Here is a 12,060-nt window from a genome sequence, read left to right as displayed (position 1 = left end):
TTTTAACAGTGTAGCTGTGACTGTTTGTTGGTCACGTTACCCAATGACAAGAAGTTAAGACTCTACTATATAGTCATACAGGTAAATTGGGCTATAATGACAGATTTCACAGAAAGAGTGTTTTATCTCACAGAAGATTGCGTGAGTATCTGATGGACCTCATAATAACTAAGTGTAGTGTGACCAATTAGCAAGTCATTATTAGCATTACATTGCTGAGTATATAGGGGAAAATCATGCAAGAGATGAATCCAGGACTATATTCAACTGTACAGTGCTCAGCTGGATACTTGCATGCCAGTATCAGGTATGATGTTACAACCACAAGCTATGCAAACACTAAATTTAATGAAGTTTAACTTGTTAAACAAAGTTAACGGAGGGAGATAAATTGTGTTTATTTGGGTGGTGTAGCAACACATTTCAGCTAACCAGCATTAGATAAGTACATAGCACACCTGCATCACAATGCTAGATGTAGTATGGAACAGGTATTACCGGGGTTTTCAAGTCCGTTGTCCTATGTATTTTGGCGCATGCGCTTAGCAGTGCGAAAGAAATGGCAGATTCAAGTGAGATCAGGTAACTGTGTGTGCCCTATTATGATGGATGATTGTAAATGTGGGAAAACTATTACTCACTGTGTTGTTGTGACTTCTTTATCACCAGCGAATGGCCCTTCGGTTAGTAGGTTTTTAGCGCATGCGCAATTATAACAGGACAACGGACTTGAAAATCCAGGTACTGCTGATTGCACGAAACTTTAAAAATTGCGTGACGCATGCGTTTATGCGCACACAAGAATTGAAATGTTTTGTTTCACGGAACAAGTTGCTTACATTGGGAATCTTAGTCCCCTACATCAGCAACCTATTCCGTGAAACAAAATGCTTTTAAATCTTGTGTGCGCACACACGCGTGCGTCACGCAATTTTTAAAGTTTCGTGCAATCAGCAGTACAGAAAATTGCATTGTCTTTGCAACAACCGGCTATGCGCGGTTTGAGCATGCGCGTGTTTTGAATAATAAAACGCGCGCAATACCGGGTACAGCGGTTTTCCAAGTTCTTGCAATGCAAAGCGTCATGCGCTATACAAGCATGTACGTGCGCAGCTGTTCAACAGTGGATTTTCAGTGACAACTACTGACTCACAGGACTTCAAGGATGCCTACGCATACAACTCGACAGCCACAGATTATTACAGGTGTATTTAAAGAACTGCGCGTACTGACACAAAATTAGCACATGACGCTTTGCATTGCAAGGACTTGGAAAACCGCAGTACAGGGATTTGCGAAGTTCTTGCAAATCCGTAATTTAAAACGTACGCACATGCGCATTACTTTACAGTTGAATTATTGGCGCGAACACTGGTCTTTGTACGCGAATCGAGAATGGCATCTTGTGAAAGTAAACGATCGCATGCATATAGTGAAGACTTACGATGGCGAATCGTTTGGCAGAAAGAAGCACTGGGATATGGTGATGCAGTAATCGCACAGAATTTAAACATTGATCAATCTACAGTTCGTAGGATTTTACAACGATTTCTCAGCACTGGAACTGTAAGCAAACTTCAATATCCAACAGATAGGGCTTCTAGAAAGCTAGCAGATCCTGCTCAGTTACTTACATTGCATCTTGCAATGGGAAGGCCAGGAATCAAATTACAAGAAATACAGGAGGAACTATTAAATTCATTGTCAGTGAACATTCACATTTCAAACATATGTAGATTCTTGCAAAAGAGTGGATTTACAAGACAGAAGCTGAGGATCACTGCTACACAAAGGGATGATTTTTTGAGGCAACAGTATATATCAGAGGTGTCCATTTACAGCCCTGAAATGCTGATTTTTTTGATGAGACTGGAACTGATCGAAGAAATACATTACGGCACTATGGCTACAGCATGAGAGGAAAGCCAATTGTGAGTCATCAGCTTTTGATCAGAGGAGATCACCTATCTGGCATAGCTTTTATGTCTGTGAATGGTTTATTAGATGTGAAGGTTGTGCGAGGTGTAACCAATGGTGATGTCTTTTATAGCTTTGTTGAAAAACACTTTTTACCTTGCTTATTGCCTTATGATGGAAAAAATCCACACAATGTGGTAATAATGGATAACTGCATGTTCCATTCATCATCTAAGTAGTATAGTCAAGATGATTGAAGAAGTTGGTGCAATTGTGCACTTCCTTCCACCATATTCTCCTGACTTTATGCCAATAGAATTGGCATTTTCTAAAGTGAAAACTTTGATGAAAGTAGATGAGCAAACAAGCATGGATGTGGAGACAGCTTTGTTAGCAGCTTTTGCAACTATCACACTGCAAGATTGTCAAAACTGGATTTCTGAAAGTGGACTGTATAATTATAGATAAGTAATAGTTGTACATGTACATGATAACACTTATGTAGTTGAAATGTTTTCTATATACGCAGATCAAATGCTTATAGCTTCCTTAACGATGACAAAATACAAGTCTTTTGTTCTGAATACTCACTTTCATTGAGTATTCCATCTTCAAATAAACTTTGAAGATATCGTAGCTGCTTTAGGTTTTTCATCCATAGCTGAACAGTTTCACCAGGAGATACACCCATCACAGTAGGAGTAGGCTCACAATGCGCTTCACTGGAACTCGCATCAGGTGTTCCAAATGTTTTCACAAGAGTAGCTGCTGCTCCTGTAATAGCATCTGCAAGTGACTCTTTACGTGGCTTTTTAACACTGGCTCCAAAAGCAGGAACATCTGGTGGTTTGTCCATGTCATCATGTATGCCTGAACACACCATTCTTGACCATAGTCTCAGCTGTGGCACAGTGTACTTTTCGTTATGTTTAGACTTGAGATCCGCAAATACATTATCTACCTGGTCTTCTCTTTCTTGTTTCTGTTGACCTGCTGCTTCTAAGCCTCTCTTTCGACTGCCACGGTTATCTTCTATGCACCTACCCTCACACCATAGAATTATTTCACCACCTAGTTTGTATTTGGAATACATCAGGCTCAAATCATCTACGTTAAACAGTGACATCTGGTGTCTACCATCAATGTAGCAAGCATTGAACTTCACAGAATCTGGTACCTGATCATCGAATTCATCTATCATGCTCACTCGAATGGCAGTGACCGTCGAAAATCGAGAGTGGTTTCGGTGAAGCTGGCGCAATATGAAATCACTCTTTTTGTTGGGATTTATTATCCTAACTTTATAAGTATAAGGCACCTGAAAAAGAGATTCATTAGTGATTACATGAGTTACTTTACCTGAACAGTCTTACCTTGTCACCGGCTACAGAGCCTCGTACTGAATCACAGTTATTAGTAATTGGAACCCCGAGTGGAGTAGCGGCCATGGGAATAACACTGGCCTGGGAACCGGATGATGAAGATGAGCTCGAAGATGAGTGTAACACTTGCACCGTTACTGATGCCGGGTGCCGAAGATACACGTTGTTGGTTATTAGTACACTAATTCATCACTGATGCTTTCACTGGCACACACACAAGCAGTTGGCCGCCTTTACTGTTAGTTCGCGCCAATAATTCAACTGCAAAGTAATGCGCATGTGCTTATGTTTTAAATTACGGGTTTGCAAGAACTTCGCAAATCCCTGTAACAGTACGCAGGTATCGAAGCCGTTCAATTCCGCGTCAATTAATTCATTGTGTAACCGGAATTATACACACTTTTACGGCAAGTATACCAGAAATGGTAGGATCATCACTAGTTAGCAAATACCAAAACCCTGTATTGCACGCATTTTATTATTCAAAACACGCGCATGCTCAAACCGCGCATGGCCGGTTGTTGCAAAGACAATGCAATTTTCTGTACTACGGTTTTCCAAGTTCTTGCAATGGAAAGCGTCATGCGCTAATAATGTGTCAGTATGCGCAGTTCTTTAAAAAAAACTCCTGTAATATTCTGTGGCTGTCGAGTTGTATGCGTAGGCATCCTTGAAACCCTGTGAGTCAGTAGTTGTCACTGAAAATCCACTGTTGAACAGCTGCGCACGTACATGCTTGTATAGTGCATGACGCTTTGCATTGCAAGAACTTGGAAAACCGCAGTACCGGGGTTTTCAAGTCCGTTGTCCTATGTATTTTGGCGCATGCGCTTAACAGTGCGAAAGAAATTGCAGATTCAAGCGAGATCAAGTAACTGTGTGTACCCTATTATGATGGATGATTGTAAACGTGGTAAAACTATTACTCACTGTGTTGTTGTGACTCCTTTATCACCAGTGAATGGCCCTTCGGTTAGTAGGTTTTTAGCGCATGCGCAATTATAACAGGACAACGGACTTGAAAACCCCGGTAATTGGAAAACACTATGAACGCATGCGCACGAAAAATGTCGCGTGTCACTTCAAATGTGTAAGCAGGTGGAGCAAACAGTGCAAGTGGCATGGATGAACTACCCCATGCACACGTTTGTGATTGTTGCATCACTGCTAGCTATAGCACAGGACACAGGTTGCAATAGTAGTCCTTCTTCCATTGTATACTTTCTACTTTTATTTCTTCTGGTTGTTATGAAGAACAATGCATGGCTGATATAACAACAGTGGCGTAGCCAAGTGGGGGGAGGGGGGCAAGGGGAGGCTTTTGCCCCCCCGTCACTAAGTGATGCTGTTGTTTTTTAACTTCCGTCACAAGCTTTCCAGTAACTGACACGCATCCAAAATTAACTGTTCGTGCGCTACTACGCAAGTGCACGCAACATTCAACTGACTCGTTTATGAATGGTGATAAGGCCACTACAATGAGATAACTTGTTTCTCATCAACTTCTCGTAGAGTAACACATGCGTGCGGGCGGGTTATCTCATTATTTCATTATTGCACAAACCATAGCTATAAATTGCAGGATGTATATATTTGTACAAAACCAATATAATAATCCTTTATTTTAGGTAATTGGCAGGTACACACCAAGCAATGGTGCACACTGAGGGTAAAACTCCAAGTTCACATAAGCTTCAACTTCAGTAACAAAGCTTTCATTTCCTTTACGAGAGCTCCACCAGTCTTGGGGTCATTTACCATACCCCAGTACAGCAAAAACAGCAACAGCAGCAGCAGCAGCAGCAGTAGCAGCAGCAGCAGCAGCAGCAGCAGCAGCAGTAGCAGCAGCAGCAGCAGCAGCAGCAACAGCAGCACTGAGCAGTAGCAAACATCAGCAAACATGCAGCAGCGGGGTTAGCACGTGTAGGATGGTCAGTCTTATTAGGGGGAGGGGCTGTCTTATGCACTAAAGCTACTATGACTCTTAGATATGCACATAGGGCATGCAGGTCACGGTACCAATGCAGTGGCGGATCCAGGAATTTGTAAAGGGGGTTTCCATATTTGAGGGGACACACATATGCTAGGGGGGTCTGGGGGCATGCCCCCCCAGGAAATTTTTGAAAAATAGAGGCTCTGAGACTGCATTTTACATCAATTTTAAAGTGAAATTAACTCATACAACAATCATTGCATGGTTCTATGTTACATGCTATTACACTATATATATACCAAAAGATATACAAAATGAGAAAAGATACTATCGAATATATATCAATCACATAGCCTCAACAGCTACAGTCAGCCCATACAGCTCAGCCTATATACTGTACTTATTAATATCGTCCTATATAATAATAATAATAATGTTACAAATATAATTTTCTGCATCAAGATGAATTAACCATCATTGGAATTTAAACAGTCAACTCTAGCTACACATTGAATTTTGTGCACATTTTTAAGTTAATCATTTAAAATAAAAGGTAATTTCATTCTTCTTGAATGCATCTGAGAAAAGGTTTGAACGAGATCTTTAATATGGAGTTGGTCGCTATAGTTCCGATTAATTTTCATTAGTGTGAGATCACCTAGTCTGCTTGTAGTCATTGTTGACCGTCTTGCTGTTTTAACAAGCTTTAGCTGACTGAAGCTTCTTTCGCTTTCACACGAAGTAATTGGCAGTGTAAGTGCCAAACGTAACAGTACATGTATATTGGGAAAAGTCATGGAATCACAAGTTTGAAGCACGTCTATAAGCTTTTTAGGCAACTCTGTACCTTCCTCTTCCTTGTCTTGCCACATCCTGGACCACATACGATACTCTACTGGGAAAATTACTGAATGTGGTAAATCATTTGCATAGAACTCTGCAGTCCTTCTTAAATCCTCAGGTGTCTCATCATCCTTATCTTTGCTTTTACAGCATTCACAAGGCAACAAGTGCAGTAAACCAACACCATTCAATGGGTTGCTAATGAATCTCTCCTTCAGCTCAGCAACAACGTGAGAAAGAAAGTCATTGTAAAATGAAATTCTGTAGTACTCTTCTGCGGTAGATGTTACAACATTGTGTCTATAAATCTGTCTACCAGTTAACCTAGGTTTTGTTAACGTAAAAGCACTTCCATGTAAATCCTTACCTAATTTGGTGGCACTAGCAAAGACTTGTCTAAACTCTCTTTCAGAGCTTTCTCTCATTTTACCAAGAGAGGTAATTACATTTTTTACCTCTTTGTGAGCATATAATACATCAACTGATTGCATTTGTAGCTTCATTGTTAAGCCTCGTAGTGATGATAGCACTTCAAGCAATATCTCAAAAGTAATCAAAAATAAAGAAGACTCAAGTTGATATAAGAACCCATTAGCTTTGGTTATTGTCTCACTATCCCAATTCCAATTTGTTCCCAAGTATTCAAACTGCTCTGGGTCACTAATGGCTTGTAAGGCAATGTGAACAGATGGCAGTAACTCTAAAAAAACCACGTATGAGTCAATGCGCTGTATCCAGCGTGTACGACACGCATCCTTAAGCTTTTTCGACTTTGGTGCTGGACTAACATTTTCCATGACTTTGTCAAGGAGATGCTGCCTTTTAGGTGAAGATTGAAAAAACCGTGCTATTTCACCAATGCACGACTCTGTATTTTTGAAAGCCTGAATTTTGCAAGCAGCAACAATTGCTAAGTTTAACTGATGTGCAGCACAGTGTGTATACAAGGCCAAGGGAGCCCTCTCTTGCACAAGTGCTCTGCAGCCAGACTTTGCCCCTGACATGTTGGAGCCACCATCATAACACTGACCCCTTAGATCATCAACATTGAGCTCCCATGATTCTAGCTTACTTAGTATGGCATCTGCAATTTCTCTACCTGTTATTCGATCAAGTTGAACATAATCTAGGAACACTTCCTTCACACAATTGTCCAAATTGTAGCGAATTGAAATTGAGAGTTGCTCTTTATTGCCAATGTCTGCTACTTCATCAGCAATAACCGAGTAATACTTGGCCTTTTGAACCTCATTCAAAATACTCTTGCGAATGTGCTTGCCTATGACTTCTATCATGTCATTTTGGATAGTTTTTGAGGTATATTTGGCATTTCTGGGAGCATTTTGTAAATGTTTTCTAAGTGTTTCATCTGTCTCTGCTCGAAACCGCACGATCTCATTAAAATTACCGTGATTGCAGTCATCCTCATCCTGCTCAAACCAATTAATTTTGTCATCTCTATGACCCCTTAATGCAATCCCTTGCTTGCCACAAAGCAAAACAATTTTAAAAAGAGATTCCAAGACATTCACATTATTTTCCATATTTTGTTGAACTTTCCTGTTGCACGCAACATCAATTGCTGTAGCAGGATGTGCATACCTAGTTAAATATTCCTGCATTCTTGCCATTGCTGTTAAATGATAACCCAATTTAGCATGTGCAAGCATCTTTTGTGATTGCACCACCCAAATTTTAAATGGCGAAGACACAAATTGACCAGGTGTTTGACCACCAACTTTGTCAGGTGCAAAAAAGACACATGCTGTACAAAACACACCATCAACATGAGGACTATAATGCAGCCAACTATACTGGTTTATCCATTTAGGCTGAAACTGTCGATAAGTTGCAGAGCCATGGCAACGGGTTCGTGGGTATACTGAGGGAGAAGGATTTGGTTTGTGCTTTAAAATGATGTATTTGTTTTCTCTACTTAACATTCTTAAATTGACACCATCATGCAGCAGTTTTCCTATATCACACTCAGCAATTCCATTATCAAGTGCAAGATTTTCTTCAGATGCTGTGGTGTTAGCACTTTCGCCAGTGCTTGGAGCACCGTCTGTTATGCTCAGGGTACATTCAGCTGCCGAATGAGTACTACTGAGACTAGAATCCTCATTCCCATCTTCAGGCCTTGTGTTTTCTGTTAAGTCAAAATCATGATCAATATTATCACCACCTTCGGCAGTGGTAAGGTCATCAACATAAGCACTGCTAGTAGTGCACGTGCTTAAGTCAAGAGGAGCACAACTAGTACTTGGGCCTTCAAGAGTGCTACTGAAAGCAGTAGCAATAAAAGTGCTGGGAGCAGCATTAACGATAAGGTTTTCACCTGAAATGGACTCGACAGACTCACTTGTACAGTTGCTCATATCATGCATGTCAACATCATTACTCCAGTGGTAGTCATCAGTACTGTAACTGCAATCATCAAAGTCATTATCTTCACTATCACTCCTTAAGTCAATGATGTCGACTTCTGATTCGTGCTGATTAATACTGTTCACAGACACTGGCACTTCAGTTTCCACTTGGTTGCATGGCAAACTATCATTTTCTACAAAAGTTGCATTTTAGGTAATTTGAGAAGCCATAAAACTCGAAAACTAATTGGAATTGATTAAAAAGGCTACAAGCTTTATTAACCAGCTGTACTGTTAACAGCTGTCACTAGCAAGATTAGCTAGTCTCGCTAGTGCCAGCTGGTAACAGTAGCTACAGCTGGTTAATAAGCTTGTCTACTTGTCTATTAAGTATATATATATATATAGGATACTATTTAAATTAATACTTACTGTCAGTCTGCCTACTCTTCTTCTTGAAAAACGACAGAATTCCATCAGGCCGCTGCTTTCGTTTGCTCATAACGGCTACAACCTTTAATGTAACACGTGTCGTCTCGTGCCCAGACCTATTTCCTTCGTGGGGCGCTTATCGATTGAAGATTATAAGCGCCCCTTCCGCAATTTCTTTGTGACGATCATAAGCTCCATCACGGAGGTCTGGCCTCGCGAGAATTGCCCCTGGTCGCCCTGAATTAAGCTTGCACTTCGAATAGGCGTGGCTATGCTGATACACAGCATTTCTACAGCATTGCGTTCCTTAATGATTTTCGGCGCGCGCACAATTTAAAAGGGGGTTTCCGTGGAAACCATTGCAACCCCCCTGTATCCGCCACTGCAATGCTAGTGTATAGTCTACTGTACACTGTAGTCACAGTGTTGATGCCTTGATGGTTTTTGATGCTCCAGAAAGCACTCTAATCAACACAGAAGTAAAAAACTAATAAACGGTGTCTGTATCTCAATGGGGTTGTAGTTTTCCATGGAAATAGTGCTTTTCTACGTGATAAGTCCACTACCACAATACTCAAAAAAGTTATGCTGCAATCTCGTGCACTAATGAGTGCGCATGGGCAAAAGAAAACTTTGGTGCGGGCGGTTGAGAAACAAGTTATCTCATTGTAGTGGCCTAATAATACGATGATTTCTTGCGAGTTACAAGCAATTAGTAAAACGATGCACTAAAAATAAGGTATGCTCGAATCCCCAGGGGTTTCCCCCGCATAGACACTATGCCTTCACAGAACGAAAATATTAGACACAATGCTATATTTAGCGTACACTACTCACGTGATAGTGCATTTTTCGAACCTAGACAGATGACCTGCTCAAAGTGACTTCGCAAGAGTCGCAACTCAGAATTGACAAGTGATATTATTATTATTATTATTGTTATTGTTAATTAGCAGAGCCCACTAGGGGCAACACGCTAATGAGCATTACAATCACACATTATCATTAAGTACGGTAGTACTTAATGATAGGGATCGTCAAGGTTCACGATTTCCCACCAAAAATTTACGCACCAAAAGCAGACTTGCAAAACCATCTCGGCGATTCAGCAGTATTGTATTACAAAAGTGAAGCACGATTTCGCCTTCAAAACGGCACGAAATGCATCCTATGAGTTTCCACGAATTTTAAAAAAAATTCTATCTGATCGAATTTTCTAGTGACTGACTCCCTAACTGATGCCTTCAGCCAGGCCTAGCGGGAAGATGGCAATAGCTACAGTCCTACTTCTTGCATGAAAACGGCTCGCTTTACCTATAGATTAAACCTTTCCTACACCGATAGAAATACAATCCTTGCGCTAGGGTCTTACCTTTCATCGTTCTTTAATGTCGCCATCGTCCTGGATTCACTACAGGTAGTGTTAATAACTCCACAAAATGGCTTCAATGTACGGCGCCGTCCGTTTCAATAAGAGTGCTCGCTAAATAGAGTAATCATAATCTTCGCGGTAAAATATTCGAATACACGTGGTTGAAAGTTCGAAGTTGATTTTGAGCAGGAAGAGCGAGCTGTTCACAATCGGGAAGCTTTGTACGTGTAAGTGAATATATTTAGCGACTTATATCTTTTGTTTCTGGCAAAGTTAACCGGCAAAATTAATATTGCTTGCGTTTGTAAACGCATTTCTTTGCTGTAAACAACGTATCTACCTCAAGTATTTGAGCGATATTAGAAATAATTCGTAGCAAAATAGCGTTAGCTAAGGGTATTGTGGTTATTATTGCTTTGTGTTTTCTCTGAGGCAATATTAGGTGCGGCAATGCCTTCGAAGGAAGCGGCGCGGAAGAGTAGAAAGAAGGAGAATAACAGGGCGCACTATGAAGCTCATAGAGAGTCTATACTCTCAGAGAGAAAGGACAAGTACAGCAGTGAATGCCGATCACAGCGTCATGCTAATGAGTACTACAGAAATGTAACAGCGTCGCGTGAGAAATCAGCTGAAGCCACCAAAACATCATTTAACAAAGATTTGGCAAAGTCTCGCATTGAGTCAGCGGAAAGGCAAAGGGAATACTACCATCAAGACTTGGTAAAGTCTCGCACTGAAGTTGCAAAAAAGAAAAGGGAACACTACCATCAAGACTTGGAAAAGTCTCGTGTGGATTCTGCAGAGAGCACTAAAGAACATTACCGCAAGGATGTTGCCAAATCCCGTGCTGCTACTAGATCCTCAACCAGCAAGTACTACTTTTCTAATATTGAGAAACTGTGCAAAGAATCTAAACACAGGTAATGTTGTCTATAACATAGCTAGCAAACCATGCCGGGACATTGAAGTAATAGTAACTTTAGTGTCCTGTGTAATAGAAACTGCATGCACATAAAAGATAAGATTCATGCAATGTTTGTAAAAAGTACACAAACAAGTGGAACAAAAAATTAGGAATTTTCAATATGAGTAGGGATCAAAGTAATAAAAAGTACTGAAACAAGAGAGATTATCTACCACCTGAAGTCATGCTAGTACACACGTAATCCCTACTTCAGTGCCATTATATCTTAAATCTTGGCAACTGAAGTAGCGATTACGTGTGTACTAGCATGACTTCAGGTGGTAGATAATCTCTCTTGTTTCAGTACTTTTTATTACTTTGATCCCTACTCATATTGAAAATTCCTAATTTTTTGTTCCACTTGTATTATATTACTTACAGCATTCTTAAATGTTTCTAGATCTATTGTGTTGATGTTAGGAATTTGAAGGGAGTTCCATTGAATAATTGTTCGAGGGAGGAAGGAGTATTTGTACACATCAACTCTTGTTTGCAATTGAGTTAGCTTGAGAGGATGTTGAGCATGGGTGGAGGACACTGAAATTGGTGACGGTAAGCAATGATCAGGTATTGCTAGTAAGTTCCTGACAATCTTGAATAGGAAGGTGAGTCTAGCAATTGTTCTTCTGTTTTGAAGTGTAGGCCATTCAAGACTGGTTAACATGTCTGTGATGCTATCATGGTTTTGGTTAGATCTGTGCCAGGGTTTGTTCAAAACGAAACGAGCAGCGCGGTGTTGAATCATTTCTAGTTCACTAATACTAGTGTGATGATAGGGGTCCCAGATGGTTGAGCAGTATTCTAATGATGGTAAGAGCAATTGTTTGTAGACGTTTTCTTTAATTTCT

The 12,060-nt window shown here is 40.4% G+C and overlaps 1 protein-coding gene across 1 annotated transcript; it reads right to left on the bottom strand.

Annotated features, from left to right (window-relative positions):
- Positions 1–5,049: 5,049 nt before the first annotated feature.
- Positions 5,050–8,946, bottom strand: LOC136264718 (52 kDa repressor of the inhibitor of the protein kinase-like). The gene is made up of 3 exons (XM_066059495.1): positions 8,877–8,946; positions 5,971–8,638; positions 5,050–5,173 (listed from the first exon to the last, which is right to left on the bottom strand). Exons 1-3 carry the CDS (start codon positions 8,944–8,946, stop codon positions 5,050–5,052), a joined length of 2,862 nt encoding a protein of 953 aa, XP_065915567.1.
- Between the last annotated feature and the right edge of the window lie 3,114 nt (positions 8,947–12,060).

This window comes from Dysidea avara, chromosome 8 (assembly GCF_963678975.1).
Source record: "Dysidea avara chromosome 8, odDysAvar1.4, whole genome shotgun sequence".
Classification (NCBI taxonomy): Eukaryota; Metazoa; Porifera; class Demospongiae; order Dictyoceratida; family Dysideidae; genus Dysidea; species Dysidea avara.
The sequence above is the reverse complement of the archived record's forward strand: the minus strand, read 5'-3'. Positions and strand labels throughout refer to the sequence as shown.